This window comes from Camelina sativa, chromosome 12 (genome assembly GCF_000633955.1).
Source record: "Camelina sativa cultivar DH55 chromosome 12, Cs, whole genome shotgun sequence".
Taxonomy (NCBI): domain Eukaryota; kingdom Viridiplantae; phylum Streptophyta; class Magnoliopsida; order Brassicales; family Brassicaceae; genus Camelina; species Camelina sativa.
The window spans coordinates 18,730,026-18,747,459 of record NC_025696.1 but is presented as its reverse complement, the minus strand read 5'-3'; the positions used below and the strand labels follow the sequence as shown (position 1 = coordinate 18,747,459).

The window sequence follows — 17,434 nt, the reverse complement described above, 5'->3', positions numbered from 1 at the left end:
GATATGCATTAAGGACGGAACATGCTGTCAAAATGGATTAAGATAAAAAATTAATCTAAAATGTAATAAATTGTTGTTGAAAACCAAAAAAGAAATGGACCACTTACCCAAGTTATATTTAAGGACTATATTGTTCATTTTTTTATTTTTGGAAGGAATGAAAGGTCCGATTTAATATCCCCATTATTTCAAAAATAAATCACTATACTAAAAAATTTGACAAAAATATAAAGGGAGATTCTCAAAAATAGTACCAAAATAAGTTTTTGTTCCAAACTTAGCACAACATTTCTAAAATTCCAAAAATAGCACTAATTAATTTTTTAAATTAAATCCTAAATTCAAAATACTAAAACCTACCCCTCAAAACTATACCCTAAATGTGAAATTGAGAACCCAAACATAAAAAAAAAATTCTAAAAAATCATTTTAAATATTTAAATATGTTAAATAGTGCTATTTTTGGAAATTTATGGTATGAGTGCTATAATTGTCCATAAAACTTGATTTAGTGCTATTTTAGGGTATTTCTCAAATATAAATCATAAATCTTAAGGTTTTACAGTAACTACTTAAAAGAGGAATAATTTTTTTTTAAAAAAGACGTTACGTTAGTTCTATAATTCAGTATTTTAAGTCTAACTAATAAGACCACATAAATTTAAAAAAATTGACATAAAATTAAAAATATTTTTTTCTGAAACAATATTTTATTATTTTTTCTTTAAAATAAACTGGGGAGAGTAATTTAAGGATTTTTCATACAAAAGAAAAAATTCAAAATTTATTGCATTAAATAGAATAAATTTTCATCTTTAGTCAATGATACAGTTGAAGAAAATAATACAGTATGTTTAAAATTTAGCACACATTAAGAGGATATACCTTTATTATTCTATAACTCAATTGTTGACAGTTTCATTCAATTTTAAAGTCTCTGACTAGAAAAAGACAACATAGGAAATTACATAAAACTTTACATAGAAAATAATCAAAAATTTCAGATATGATATTGAACATATTTATGAATATATAATAGTAAGTTTTTTTTTTTACTATGGTAAGTTCATAACTTGCTAAAATAGTAGTATAAATAAGTAGTGTTAAAGAGAGAGATGGTCATTATCAAATTAACCTCATCACCAAATTAGAAGAGAAGCGCTCCTTCTCACACTCTCTCTCTTTCCCAATCTCTAATTTCGTACGCCCGGAGTGATGGAAATCGACGGTGGAGATCGTAATTCCGGCGAGCGGCCGATCATCATGGTCACAAACGACGACGGGATCGACGCGCCTGGCTTGCGTTCTCTAGTTAGCGTCCTCGTCTCCACCAATCTCTACGACGTCCGCGTGTGCGCTCCTGATTCGTACGTTTTTTTTCACTCCTCTAATTTTTTGTTAGAAAATGTAGCTTAATCGTCTTTTGTTATCACGATTGACTCGCTCTTGTGGTGATGAAATTTGAATCTCCCCCTAAAATAGCGATTTCGAGTTCATGGAGATCTCTTACTTTGTTATGGCATTTTTGCTCCAGGGAGAAATCTGCTGTTAGTCACAGTATAATATGGAATAGACCACTTACTGCAAAGCGTGTTGAAATCGATGGAGCTACAGCCTATGCTGTTGATGGTTCGTTTCTCTATTTTGCTAATTAGTTTATCTCGTTTAATCTCATATTGGTTGTTTGTCACATATGTTGGTTCTTGTATGCTCTGAATCTGAAGGAACCCCTGCTGATTGCACTGGTTTAGGCTTATCTGAAGCACTCTTCCCTTCTCGTCCTGACCTGGTAATAACCATTTTTGTTCTGCAAAATTAAGAGTCGTCCTATATAGTGTCATTATAAAAGCCTTCTAATGCAAAGCTATTTAAGATGATGTGCCTCTCTTAAGATTGTGATGTATGTTTTTTGTTTTCTCCTTGCAGGTGCTTAGTGGTATAAATGTGGGTAGCAACTGCGGATATCACATGTATGTGAACATTTCCTCCTCCTCTTTTTCCCCGTTGTTCTTGTTTCCTATTTCCTTACTACGTTATGTTTTGTACCGATTTTTAGGATGCAGCTGTTATTTGTTGTTCGTTCGAAAATTTGCATTTAAGTTAAGCCCCATAAAACTGCCTAGATTGCTGAAACTTCTTTTTAGGATTAGGACAAGATTTTGATAATATAGAAGGGGAAACACTAGTTAAAATGTTTCACTAGCAACCAGACTTCTTCTCTAGCCAAATTACACCTCTTGTTATGCTTCTATGGTTCCTGCTTGAGTTTTTTTTTTCAAATTAGCACTTACCTGGCTGTTAATTCCGTCACAGCGTCTATTCTGGAACTGTTGCTGGCGCTCGTGAAGCCTTCCTTTATGATGTGCCTTCTGCCTCCATATCATATGATTTTGATTGGTATGTGTTTATCATCAAGAAACTAATGTTTTACTCACAGAGATTCTGCTTCACACTTTCGAATTTTCATAACATGTATGCTACTTTTTCTATGTTAGTACCAAGGCCTAACTTTTTCTGTAGCCTTGATACAGTGTTATTGATACTATTTTCTCTTTTTTCTCACTAATGCCTTGTCTTTTATTCAACCTCAATGCTCCAGGAAACGTGGAGAGATGAATGCTAATGATTTTGTCCTTTCTGCCCAAGCTTGCTTGCCTATTATCAACGGCATAATCACTGCGATCAAGAACAAAACTCACCCTGTGCAATGCTTCCTGAATATCGATTTGCCCACTGATATTGCTAACCATAAGGTACATCTCGTCTCAGCTTTCAACAAATATTTTCTTATGCCTACACCTAACTGTATATCTGAGTTTTGTATGTTTAATTCTTCTTTCAAAATGATAGGGATACAAACTTACTAGACAAGGCAAAAGCATGAATAAAATGGGATGGAGACAAGTCGAAGAGGAAGCACAAGGGCCGAAGATGTTATCGACAATGACGATGGAAACAGAGTCAGGAGTGGTCTCATCAGACAACGACGCATCTGTTCATTCAAAAGATAGCCGTTTATTCAAGAGAGAGGTATCATCAATGATTTGTCACTATTGTTTCAGCTCTTACTTGCTTCTGTCTTCATGAAATTGTGTCCCTTCTTGCTCTTTTGGTTTTTAGGTAAGGGATAGGGTAAGTGAAGAAGGGACTGATTCTCACTTCCTAAAAGAAGGATTTGTAAGCATTATCCCTTTATTTGTCTCTTAAATCATCTTCATACTTTGTCCAAACTTCAGAAAGTAACAAACGCTCTTTTAAACTACAGATTACGGTGACACCGCTTGGAGCTCTCTCTCAGACTGATATGGATTGCCAAAATTACTACAAAGAATGGCTTCCCAAGATTACAAACCAGTCATGTTCCTCATCCCTCTGATGACACAACATGAAAAAGAAAAGAAAAAAACTCTATTAAGTTACCCATTGTGAACCACACCACAATTTGTGGTAGACCTATTATTATATCAGTTCTAGTTGTTTAGTTATCCAATAATCTGAGTTATTTATGTTGTGAGCAGCAAAGTCTTTGTTGTTCTGCGTCCATGTTGGAACATCAAGGATTTGGCAAACTCTATTTCAGTATTTCCCTAAAAAAACATAAGATTTAAAAGTGACTTTAAAATGAATATCTCTTTTAGACTTTCTATTCACTTTTCTATTTTCAAAAAGCAACATCAGGGAACAAAATTAGTTACAAACACTGTTTTCCCCGCCGCGCCCAACAACTCTCTCTGTATAGCTTTAGCTATTGACAAGATGATGACACTTGGTTATGAGCCTAGCATTTTCATGCTTACCTCGCTGCTCAAGAAGATGGAGAAAGTTGACATAGAGGCTACACAGTACGATCATTGACATGTCAAATGATGAACCTCGACCTATCCAACGAAATAGAAAACAAAGGATTTAGACCAAGTGTTGTTGTTACTAATAGCTCTCCCATAAGCTGTTTTTTTTAATTACGGAAAATGCATGGAGGAATGCCTCTTGACTACCGCATCATGATTATGAGGAAAGTTACTCCTGGCATGATCGATGGATTTGTGAAAGAGGGAATACTTTTAAAGGCTGAAAAATTTGTATATGGAAATGATTAAAAGGTCTATATAGATCCTGATACTGTCACATACAACATCACTGTTCAATTTGGTTTTGTAAGAAAGATCGCCTAGACATGGGCTAAGCAAATGTTTTTCTTTTTTAATTCATACATTAATTTCTGCTAGTCTCTTTGATCTGGAAAAATATATTTTTGGAGTATTTCTTCGGCCTTGTCTACAATCAAATTTACGTAATTAATTAGTTCTGAGCTTGGATAGGAAGCAAAGACTAATTTACATAATGATGTCTCAAAAATTATATTTTTAGCTTAAACATATCTAGATAAATATATTATATATTCTCTTCAGTTCTAATCAATATGTAATTTGTGCTTTTAGAATTTAGTTAACGTAAACAAAGTTCGAACTAGCGCTGGCAGCAGTGAGAACCTGAGATAGCCATAAGATCATCATGTATGCAAGTGGGAAACTAATTAGTAGTCGCATAATCCTTGGTTTATACTTCAAGTTATGACCTTATTTATTAGTATTTATACATCAGCCCATTCGAATAATAAGTTTGCTAGCTCCCTTGAAAGAGAAGGAAGAGTATATAAAATATGTCACGTGATAATTCTTTTTCATCTTTACGTTTCTCATTTTAATGGGTCTCATTCCACGACTTTTTCCTATATGTGTATTTATTAATCATATCGACGCACCTACAAAACATATAGGTGCATGCATATAAATGTGTCGTTGTCGTCTTCTTCGATAACAACTCCATCAATTTCTTAATTTTAATGGTCTTATCAAAGTTTGACCATAAATTTTCTATCAATGAACACACCAATACTTGCCCTGGTGTTTCTCCTACAATGTGCTTTAACTCTTGGGCTCCATTTCCACCCACTTGATCCCTTAACACCTCAAGAAATCAACAAAACAAGCTTCATCGTAAAAAAATCTCATCTAGGAAATCTCAAAGATCTCACATTTCACTACCTTGACTTGGATGAACCAAACAAGAAGCACGTCCTCCAATGGCTATTGCCAAATCCCTTCAAGAAACCCCCAGCTCCACGTCGTCGATCACTCGTGGTGGTTCGAGCAGGTGGTCAAACCCACGAGCTCATCATCGACCTAACCGCTAGCAAGATCGTATCCTCCCGCATCTACACAGGCCATGGCTTCCCTCCATTCACATTCATAGAGCTTTTCAGAGCAAGCAAGCTTCCCCTAACTTACCCCTCTTTCAAGAAATCGATTCTTGATCGAGACCTAAACATCTCCGAGGTTTCTTGCCTCCCTTTCACCGTTGGCTGGTACGGAGAAATCACCACGAGACGCGAAGTCAAAGCCTCTTGCTTTTACAGAGACGGATCAGTCAACGTCTTCACAAGACCCATCGAAGGAATCACCATAACTATAGACGTTGACTCAATGCGGGTAGTGAAGTACTCCGACAGATTCCGAAAGCCTCTCCCTGGTAAAGAAGGTAACGACTTTAGAACCAAACACAAACCTTTCCCGTTCTCTTGCAACGTATCCGACACAGGCTTCCAGATACTCGGCAATAGAGTCAAGTGGGCTAACTGGAAATTCCACGTCGGATTCACGGCTAGAGCTGGGGTAACCATATCAACGGCTTCGGTTCTTGACCCGAGAACCAAATTGTTTCGACGAGTGATGTATAGAGGACACGTCTCAGAGACTTTTGTTCCCTACATGGATCCAACCAACGAGTGGTACTTCCGTACGTTCATGGACATCGGAGAGTTTGGTTTCGGGAAATCCGCCGTGAATCTGCAGCCGCTCATTGACTGCCCGCAAAACGCTGCGTTTTTAGATGGACACATTGCGGGACCAGACGGGACAGCTCAGAGGATGACCAATGTGATGTGTGTCTTCGAGAAAAACAGTTATGGTGCTTCTTTTAGACACACCGAGATTAATGTTCCAGGACAAGTGGTAAACTTCAAAAACATTTATTTTATATTTTTTAAGAAACCTTGATTAGTAATTTTATTAAGTGTTTTGCAGATAACTAGTGGGGAAGCTGATATTAGTTTAGTGGTTAGAATGGTGGCCACAGTTGGAAACTATGATTACTTTTTGGATTGGGAATTTCAAAAGAATGGAGCCATCAGAGTTGGGGTGCGTACTGTTTACTTCACTTATATATATTTCAACTTTTTGGGTTGATGTAATCATGTAAGTGGTTTTATAACCAACTAATACCAACTAACGTGTACTTAATCTATATATTAGTATGGTATTTGATTTTTCTAAGTAATTGACTATTCTTGGTTGAATATAGGTGGGTTTGACTGGAGTTTTAGAGGTAAAAGCAACGTCGTACACTTCAAACGAGCAGATAACAGACTGCGTCTACGGGTCGTTGGTGGCCAAGAACACCATCGCCGTTAACCACGATCATTACCTAACGTACTACTTGGACCTTGACGTTGACGGTAACGGTAACTCCTTGGTGAAAGCCAAACTCAAAACGGTAAGAGTAACTGACGTTAACAAAACGTCTTCTCCGAGGAAGAGTTATTGGACGGTCGTGAAAGAGACTGCGAAAACGGAAGCTGACGGAAGAGTTAAGCTCGGGTCAGAGCCGGTGGAGGTGTTGATAGTTAACCCTACTAAGAAGACAAAAATAGGAAACACGGTTGGTTACCGGCTGATACCGGAGCATTTACCAGTCACTTCTCTTTTAACGGACGATGATTACCCGGAGATAAGAGCCGGTTACACGAAGTATCCGGTTTGGGTGACTGCCTATAACAGGTCAGAAAGATGGGCTGGTGGGTTTTACAGCGATAGGAGTCGTGGAGATGACGGCTTAGCTGTATGGAGTAGCAGGTAATTAATAGAAAGATTTATTTAATTTTTGTGAGTAATAGTACAATTTAAAGGAATAAATGTATGGTTTTGTCTTAACGGGAACAGGAACAGAGAGATAGAGAACAAAGACATAGTGATGTGGTACAACGTTGGGTTTCATCACATTCCATACCAAGAGGATTTTCCGGTTATGCCAACTCTTCACGGTGGATTTACTCTTCGACCTTCTAATTTTTTCGATAATGATCCTTTGATCGGGTAAATAAATAGGTACATACATGCATCACACAAAAGTGGTTCCTATGTATTTACTTATTTTGTTGCATATATAAATTTTTATTAGATACTAGATTAGGACCCGCCCGATGTGCGGGTTTATAATTTTTAAAATAAAATTAAATTTATCAAAGAATATAAAGTAAATATTTTTAGTAAGTAAATAGATACACAGAAGTGTCCAATTGTGATATTTGATGTAAAAGATGCGACTCTACGGTTGAAACTATTAATCACGTTTTTATTTTGAATTTCCTCGTTCGTGTGAAGTTTGAGATTTATCTCTGACTCCGGTCTTGTCAGAGGGTTTACCATATGAGTCAGTGTACCCGAATTTGGATTTTGTTTTCTGGAGGAACGCCTCTCAACAGGGTGATATTGATCAACTTCTTCAATTACCATGGATTTTATGGGCAATCTGGAAGGCCATAAAAAAAGAATCAAGGTTCAAAGATAGAGGCGAATGATATAATTACTCAGACTTTGGGCGATAATTTAGCCTGGGAGTAGGCGCTCTCTTTTACGGCAGTCATGTCAGCTCCATCTTCGTATTCAAATGTCCAGTTTTCTTCACCTCATTGTCAGATTGATGGTTCTTGGAAAGCAACCAATGTGCATTCATGATTGGGGTGGTGGTGTTGCGTTGGTGAGGAGCGAACCTTGTTGTTGGGGGCCAAGTGTCTAAATCAGAGCCTCTCCCCCTGCATTCGGAGTTAAAAACGTTGTTGTGGGCCATTGAGCAGATACGTGTTGAAGGGATCGCTTGTCAACGTTTTGAGACTGATTGTGTTGAGTTACTCACTATAGTGCAGTCTTCTGAATATTGGCTGTCATTCTCTAACTTGCTCGATGAGTTTAACTCTCTGGAGTCTTTCCCACTATTCTCCATCTCTTGGATCCCGCGTGCATCAAATAGGAAGGCGGATTGTCTTGCCCGTGCTTCGTGTTCTCTTATCTCTGAAGTTTCTTTTGTAAATCCTTTCCCTCCGGTTTGGGCAACTAACCGAGAAAATTCCTTTTAATTGTTTGATTAAAAAAACCAGTAAATAGATACTCTTTTAGTTCTAGAAAATAGATGTAGATGAGTTCAAAGTTATTTAAATAAAATTAAATTTAACAAAGAATATATATTTAATTTTTTTCGTAAGTAAAAACAATATATAAAAACAAAGAGATAAACTTTTAATTATAGAAAATAGTTGTTTTTTTTTGCTATAATACACTAATGTATATCCATTTATAAATCTACTATCTACATCACCACTAAAAGTGTATTTGTACACACAAATATACTTTACTGTTAAAATATACTCTTTAGTCTTTACTACTACCAACAAATTGTCTTTATGAACACATTAATATTATATGTCAATTTACTTTAACATTTGTGTAGTTACAAAAACGCATATGTTAATCTTACATACTCCTCTCTTATATATTACAATAGCAGTTTTTTTGAATAAATTTTTTGATTAGTGAAAAAAATATGAGACAATCTATTTTTTTTTATGTTTTTTTTTTCAACAATACTTTTTTTTTGTGTAAAGGTGAGTATTTACATTTTTTTAGAAACAATAATTAATTGTATAATTTTCACAATCATTTTTTTCTTATATAAAAAGTAATATTTTTTCTTGTAAAATTAGCAACTTAAAATTAAAATTAGTAAACAATATTATAATTTCGAATTTTATGATAAATATATATATAATTTCCATATAATGATTTTTTCTAAATTTTAAAACTGTTTAAATATTTTAAACAAAATTAGGTTTTCTTTTCTCTATTTTACTTTTATATAAAACTTTTTTATGGTAGGTTTTGAATTTTTACATTTTTATTTTTTATAATTTTAATAAATTTAAAATTGTCATATGTCAACATCTGAATGATACAATTGACACATGTCACGATCTTGTTAATGAGTAATTTTGACATCAAACTTTATATGATAAGATATATAGTGAGAATGGTTTAACTACATTTTCTAATAACTTATCTAAACCTAATTCATGTTATTTCTCCAAGTTTTATCTAAACCTAATTCATGTTATTTCTCCAAGTTTTCCTTTAAATATATTAGGACTCAGATCTCGCGATGTCGCAAGCGAAGTATTTCAAAACAAGTTAAATTAAATTTCAAATTTAGAATTATATATTATAAAATCATTTAAAAATATATGCTAAATAATAAAATTAAAAATTATCTCAAAAGAAGAAAATAGTAAATATGGCTAAAATTTCATAAATATTAAGAATATATAACTGTGAGTTTAAAAACACAACCATCAAAATAAAAACATATATACTAAATAAAAGTAGGAGCTATAAGCTTCTAAGGCTGTCCACATAGGATTTTAAAAAACCTATTGGAATTTGACATGTCACTCATTAACATTTTTTAAAATTTCTAGAATTTTCTATATTAAGAATTATTTTAAAACAACCTATCAGGATTTGACATGTCATTCGTTAACATTTTTTAAAATTTCCAGAATTTTTTAGAAAAAGTAAAATTTTAAATTTATGGAAATAAAAAAACTATCCACAATATCTCACATCAGCTAGAAAAGTTTTAGACAATGGTTCAGAACCATTATAAATAAGATTAATATGCTTCCAAAAACAAATGAGCAGGAAAGCTTGATTTATCAAGCGTCCAAGTTTAAAAGTTTTATTTGGTTTGATCCGGTTTTTTATGTGATCAAATTAAAACTTTAAAAAGTTTCAAAAAATATTATAATTTTTAAAAGTTTGAATATTATAAATATTGAAACTTTTAAAAGTTCTTAGCTTTTAAAAAGTTTTTAAATATTATAATTTTAAAATTTTAAAAGTTTAAAATATTATAAATATTGAAACTTTTTAAAAGGTTCAAATTTTATATTTTGAACCCTTTCAAAATTTTACAATACTATAAATATTGATGTAAAACATAAATTATCTTATTTATTTACGTTTGTGCTTTTTAGTTCTTATGAGCTGTAAAACATATTTTTGTGTATGATTTTATAGATGAGTTGATATTCTTTCATTAATTTTTTATTTTTGGATCTAAGGAAGAAGGATTGACATCACAAGACCTTGATTTGATGTTTGAGTCAAGTTTTGGGGTTTAAAGAAGAAAGATGGACGACAAACACACATGTTTTATTAGATATAAATAGGCATGACCAGGGTCACGGTTTATTAACCATCAGTTATGGTTAAAATTTTTGTTTAACCTTAACCATAATCGTTGAATAAATGGTTAAACGGTTACGTTTAAATACGGTTTCGGTTCAAGCGGTTACGGTTATATACGGTTACATTTATTTGATAATATAATATGGTTGATATTATTTGATGATATAATATAATTGATACTATTTATTTACAATTAATATGTTCTTATAGTGTACTCATATTTCTATATATCATATGATTCATATTAAATAAATAATTATTAGTATATTTTATTATGTTTTTAAAATATTATAAACCCAGTAAGGATATTAGTTTGAGAAGTTTCTAAACGTGTGGATCTAAAACCAAATAATCATATGGATGAAATTATCAATAATTGGATGCATGTGTTGACTATGCTGATCTTCTTGAATCTCATAAATTTTATGAGAAAAGAAATGATTTTGTTCTTGGAGTTTGATGGGTTAACAAGTTGTGTGGTAGTCTAAAAAAAAAGTTTTTCAGTGGAAGAATGTGAAGAAGTTGATGAGGAAGAAGAAGTAAAAGAGTATAACGAAGAACCAGACGGTAAAAGTAATGATGACAATTACCACAAATTTTGACAATGAAAATGACAAGAAAGAATATGAAAAATAAGAAAACATTGAATAAAAAAACGCGAAAACATAGGTGGTAACGATCAGTTAAATATGAAAACGAGTTAATTTTATAATTATAAAATTGTTTCGTTTTATGGACGTCCAATTAATTTCAGGATTCTTTTGATCATATTTGAATTTTTAACACAAGTGACTTTTATCTTTTTAAAAGTAAAATTTTCACCAATCAATTGTAATTTAAAATTTTATATAAGCTAATATTTCATAACTGTCATCAATTATATATAATTTTTACCAAAATAAATCAAATAAATCCACGCGTAGCGTGGGTTCATAACCTAGTATAATAAAAAATAATATGGTAAAAACAATCAACTCTAATTAAAAATTATTAAATGAAAAGTCATAATGAATCGAGGCAATTCTACTTATAATTTGTATATATATTATAATTATAATATATTATATAAAAAATATTGTAAAGAGTAACAAGCATCCTAACATATACTGATATTTATATCACTCATAAACAAATATTATGACGAAGTGATCCTAAGTGAGAATATTAAACGAATAATTATAATAACTAAATGTAATTTTCTGATAAAATAATTTTAAAAATAAAATAAATTTCATCTTGGGTGAAAATTTATCAACCAATAATTAACATAAAAGTACACAACTTTCAAAAATAAAAAATGAAATAGTAAAATCTTAAAAACACATATTTTATGAAAAATTACGATAAATAAACGCAATTGTAAGTTATATAATTAAAAATGATTTAATTTCTATATTACCATAATAATTTCTAAAATCTTTAGGTAGATTATAGAATAATATTAGATATCAAATAGTAAAATTTATATTATTTAGATTCAACATGAAACAAAAAATTTGTGTCAGTGAACAATGATTCATTTATTTGTTAGTTATCTAAAAAGACATAAACATTTAGATAAACAGAACTATTGGAACGAAAAGTTGTAAATAAGATACAGTGAAAAAATATAACTCTACAATGAACATAAGCAATCATATGATTTTCTTTTATGGTAAAAGACACATCTCTACAATAAAAATACACAACTATATGATTTTTTTTCAAACAAAAAAAAATTAATGAAAAGGTACGACAAAATATCGCACCTATTAATGATATTTCTTCAGATTGTTATTATTATATAGATTTTTATTGTAAAAGACACAATTTTACAATAAACAGACGCAATCATATGATCTTTTTCAAAATAAATATATTACATAAATATTTTATAATAAAAGAAAAAATTCTACATGAACCAACACAACTGTATGATTTTTTAAAAAATAAATATAAAAAATTATTTACGAAAAGGTTCTCTTTTTATATTGAAGTGACGAACCGGAATCATTATTTTTCTTCTAATAGTTGAAATTTTATCTGAAAAAAAAATACCATTTAAAAAAATTCATTTCACGTTTACTACAATTAAAGCGTCCAACACAAATGAAAAATAGACAAGATAGCCATATAGCTTGAGTATATTTTTTTAGATCTGGACTTTGTAGTAATGTTAATGCATCATCCAAATTTTGGATAAATTCTGATGTATTCAAATTCTGATGTGATTTTAAATAGAAGACATCATTATTACCATATTCAAAATTCAAATAAAAAACTCACTATATAATCCATCTAGCTCTTGGAAAAAACTCTAAGTATTTTCATTCAATTTTTATATCTAAAATTAACTAAAAATTATCAATTAGATTCTTCATTCCAATAATCTTTTGTTAAATCAAGAATTGGAGGATTTTCTTTACTTTTAAAAGAATGAATGTTAGAGAATAATTTAGAAAGCTGTAAAAACCGTTGAGATAAAAAATTTCTATTATTTTGTGTCATGGCAAAAAAAAAAGTGCAAACAGGCAAATATATATAAATTTTAAAAGATACGAATATTCGAATAAACAAAACTCTAAAATGAACGGTTGCAACTTTACTAAAAAAAAAACCGTTACAATGAACAATCACAATTTTTTGTAAAACACACAGTTGAAATTTTTTACAGATTTTTTTGTAAAATTATCGAAAAGGTTCGATTTAAAAACACACAACTTTTGGTGGCATTTATTTGGATTGCTAATATATATAGATTTTTTTATAGTAATTTTAAATACATCAATTTTTTCTATTTTGTGTTGTCATTTATTTGAAATAAAAAATTTTAGATTTAATATGAATTCGATTGGAAAAAAGTAAAACGGATTTTATATGTGAGAGGTTTCCAAAGATACTAAAATTCGACACTAAATTCTGAATAAGCTTTAAATTTTTTAAAAATGTTAGTTAATTGGATGATGTTCCCAATGTTCAATATAGGTACAATCAAACATTATATTTAGAATCTCAAATGAGAAGAATATATAGAGTCTCACCGAGCGCGTGATAGAACCGACCGAGGGTGAACACAACACCGGCGATTGTGTGGAACGCCTCCCAACGTGAGTTACGGCAGCAATTGCGGAAGGGGAAACCTAATCAATATCATCTGAAATCAGAGACTAGGGTTAATGTTCCACTTAATGTTTTTATATATTTTCCACTATTTAATGTTTTTTAATTTAGTATTAATAGTACAATATTAAGGAAGAAATGTATATATCTTGTTTTAAAAATTCTCGCCTAGCACCGATTACACCTCGTAAAATCGCTAGACCAGTAGTGCATCCTCTCCGCCTCGATTAATGACTAATCCCTGCCTAGCATCGATTATTAAATTATACTTGTCTAATTTGATTACAACTCATATAATCCAATTACTTTCCGCTTAATTTTTTTGTACACGGATTATTTTTGGAACCAATATAAATTAAATATTTTTATTATTTAGACATTTAAATTAAAAGATTGTTGATGTTTTACAATAACTAATATACAAACTTTTAATAAAAAATCGTAAAATTTTATTTTGAAATTATGTCATAAAATTTTATTTTAAAATTATGTTTTTATGTGTTTATCATAATTTTAAAGACAATACTGTAGTTTTATATTTTATTTGATGTTTTTCTTTTATCATAAATTGAATAATATATTTATTAGTACTATATATATATTTTTATTAATTTAATAAAATAACCCTAAAATTAGTTCCCGGTTAGTCTCCATTTAATCTCTGATTTTTTCGTTAGGCGCCAGGCTTATCCTAACCGCCCGACTAGCGCCTAGTGAAACAAACCGACCCATTTTTTTTAATAATAATAATATAATTAACTAACCCCATAATATTTAATTACAACCCAACCAATAAACCAACAATAACCCAACATACACAGTGGAAGACATATCAATCTAACTCCAATAAACATCGACATGATTCCATTCCTCACTATTCTATCCGACAACCTAGCATGCTTCTATATAAGGTTCCAACATCTATATTAACATTTTTGAAGTACATTTCGTGTTATGCGCTTTTAATTTTGTTTATTTAAAAAGTTATTTACAACATTAACCCCTAAGAAATTTCCAAAATTAACATTACGACAGATTTTGTTTCCTAAATATTTTACATTTCATTCCAACTAAATAAATAACAGCAATCAATATATAAATAGAAACTATCATATATTTAACCACACATTCTGTTATGTTTTGAAGATATTCTATATCTGAATCCTTCGTAAACAAAGGAAAACAACAATTTGATTCTCATTTTGTTTTCTAAAACCTGTGAGCTTTGATTATTAACGTAAGAAAATTTTCGATTGACATTTATTTGAATATTATAATTAACATATATAAACTTGATAAAATTTTTAATTATTACGAATATGTAAAATTTAAAAAGTTTAAAATACTATATAATATGGTTATATAGTAGTAGATGAGTTACAAAGAGGACATGTTGGAATTAATAAAATATTATTAAATTTGTATTAACACGGGTTAAATCCTCATTTAATCATTTATCAACACTACTAATATTAGAATATTTGACTTAAAATCAAGTTGATTTAACTAAGATTGTGTAAAATAATTAAATCATTCAGAAAAATGTGACTTAATCACAGCATATAAATGACTTATTATGTATTTAGATCCTTTATTTTTTTGGTATAATAACTAATTATCAAAATAAAATCTCAAACACTAAACAAAACAAACTAAATATAACAAACAAATGGTCATGAAATGTATTGCGGCTTAAAAATAATATAAACATTTATTCACACAACAACCTAAAAATTTAGTTATTTTCTATTTAAAAAACATCCAATAATATTAACAAATAGATAATACATAAATATAAATTATAATAAAAATTACATGTCTGCGGTGTACTGCGGGTTAAAATCTAGTTAATAACATAACCAACAACACACAGTCGAGACCCTCGATCATCCTCCTCCTCATCGCAATGATTCCACGTCATATACCTACACACCACAAACAACAATTAAGATGCGTGAGTATTATCACAAATACTCAGTGAGGCGATCCTCCCATCTACTGGGCTATACACACAAGCGAAAAGACAAACATAATCAATACACAGAACAATCAAACAAGGCAAGTCTGAACACATCCGTGAACACAATCCGATGAAACCTCCAAATCCCTAGTTGCGTCGACCGATGCACTCCTTGCATCGACTGATGCAACGTCCATCGTCTCCATCAAATCTCTAACTGCATCGATCGATGCACGCCTTGCATCGATCGATGCAGTCACTCGAAGCATCTCCGAACACGATCCCCACCGACTCCTGTTGGCTCCAAGATGCCGAAACTGACTCCAAAAGACACAGAAACTCACAACGACACTATCACACATGAACACGTAAGCATTCAACAACCAAAAATCACATAAAACAAGCATCTAATCGCTTAGATCAGGCATAGTCACACATTCACCTTGATTTAGAAAGAAAAGGACAAAGAATACCAAGATCCCAGCCTTCTAGAAGCCTCCACACGTCACTCCACGTTCAGATCTCCCTTCACACGGACAGATCCCTCCAGAAACAGACACAAAAGACTTATAGAATGATTTTACAGAGATCTCTCTTTCTCTCAACTTCCAGAAACGACAAAAGGCTAAAACCCACACTAACATGTCGAGTTTCCCTTTTATACATAGCCCTTAGATTTTTCAAACCCAAAACGCAGCCAAAACACGCGTTTCACTTAGTCGTAAAGCACAAAATGAACCTTGTATAGACCGATGCACATACGACATCAGATCAACATATATATTGGTTCTTATGTATTTTACTTACGTTACATATAAATTTGGTTCGACCTCGATCTTTATCCGATATATATAGTGAGAAAAACAAAAATAAAATTAAAAAACATGTCCAATATGCACAGAAAAAATGGCTTATTAAAAAAAAAACTCGATATCTGAGGAACCACTTTTCTCTCTCGCCTCTCCCCTCTCAAAACTGAAAAGCCGCCGCCTCTGGTTTTTCTGGCCAACGTCCGGTGGCTTTATAGCCCCGGCGTTGTGCTTCCTTTATGTTTTTCTTCCTTCTGTTGTAGTGTTCTTGTCGGCTGTGTAGTTTTCGAGCGTGTTTTTGGCTTCTCATGACGAGATCGGAAGTGGAGATACTCTGGTTTCCAGGTGTAGATCTACCTGTGTATTGGCTTTGTATTGCCAGCGATTCGTCCTCTTTTTGCCGTGTTCTCAAGAGTCTCGCTCTACCTTTGAAGTAACAGGTCCATCGAGTGGGTCGGTGGTGTTCGTCGGAGATGTCTCTTCAGATGGGGTGGTGCGGTCGATTCTATGGTCCGGTAATCGAGCTCAATCTCATCAAATTAAGCTAGTTTGGTATATCCCCGGCTTGTTTGATGTTGGCCTTAGTTGTTGTTTCTTGCTTATTCAACTGGTTTGTTAAGTCATCTAGTCTAGCTTTTGATCTCGAGGAAGTTACGGCCGGGTCTTTTGTCTGGTTTAGGATAGCCTTCGTTTACCTCTTATTAGTTCGTTGAATCTTTAAACCAAGTCGCCTTCCACCGCCATTAGTCTAGAAAAATAAATAGGTCTTTTTCGTGGTCTGTTCCGTGTTTGTTCTTGTAAGGCTAACCTCTTGTAACAAATGACCATTTGTGGGGACGCAAAGTTCTAGATGTAGATTCTCAGGTTAAGATTAGGTGGTTAGGAATTAGATTCGCGTTCCTTGCTTATTATGTTCGAGGTATTCGTTTTTAGTTGGGTTAAATCTTCGCGGTGGCCTCTATCTCTGGATCTCTTCCATTTGCGTTTGCAGGTCCTTTCGACATTGACTCTTGAGTACTTAGTCCCGCGACTAATGTTCTCTTCCGACTTCTCCGATGATTTTGAGAGCTCCTCTGTTGGCTTTAGTTTCCTACTTTGTGTTCCCCGCGTATCGGGCTTAAGCTTTCGGGATATCTTTGTTTTCCGCCGGCTTTAGGATTTCAAAAACGTATTCCACCCTTGTATTTCACCTTGCTATAGTATAATAAAAA

General features: G+C 32.1%; 2 protein-coding genes across 2 annotated transcripts; both read left to right on the top strand.

Moving 5' to 3' along the window:
* Positions 1,118-3,622, top strand: LOC104732139 (5'-nucleotidase SurE). The gene is made up of 9 exons (XM_010451669.1): positions 1,118-1,367; positions 1,535-1,629; positions 1,725-1,789; positions 1,927-1,970; positions 2,314-2,397; positions 2,600-2,753; positions 2,851-3,030; positions 3,121-3,177; positions 3,266-3,622. Exons 1-9 carry the CDS (start codon positions 1,216-1,218, stop codon positions 3,374-3,376), a joined length of 942 nt encoding a protein of 313 aa, XP_010449971.1. The 5' UTR covers positions 1,118-1,215; the 3' UTR covers positions 3,377-3,622.
* Positions 4,881-7,249, top strand: LOC104732138 (primary amine oxidase-like). The gene is made up of 4 exons (XM_010451665.2): positions 4,881-6,011; positions 6,084-6,197; positions 6,361-6,911; positions 6,999-7,249. Exons 1-4 carry the CDS (start codon positions 4,881-4,883, stop codon positions 7,153-7,155), a joined length of 1,953 nt encoding a protein of 650 aa, XP_010449967.1. The 3' UTR covers positions 7,156-7,249.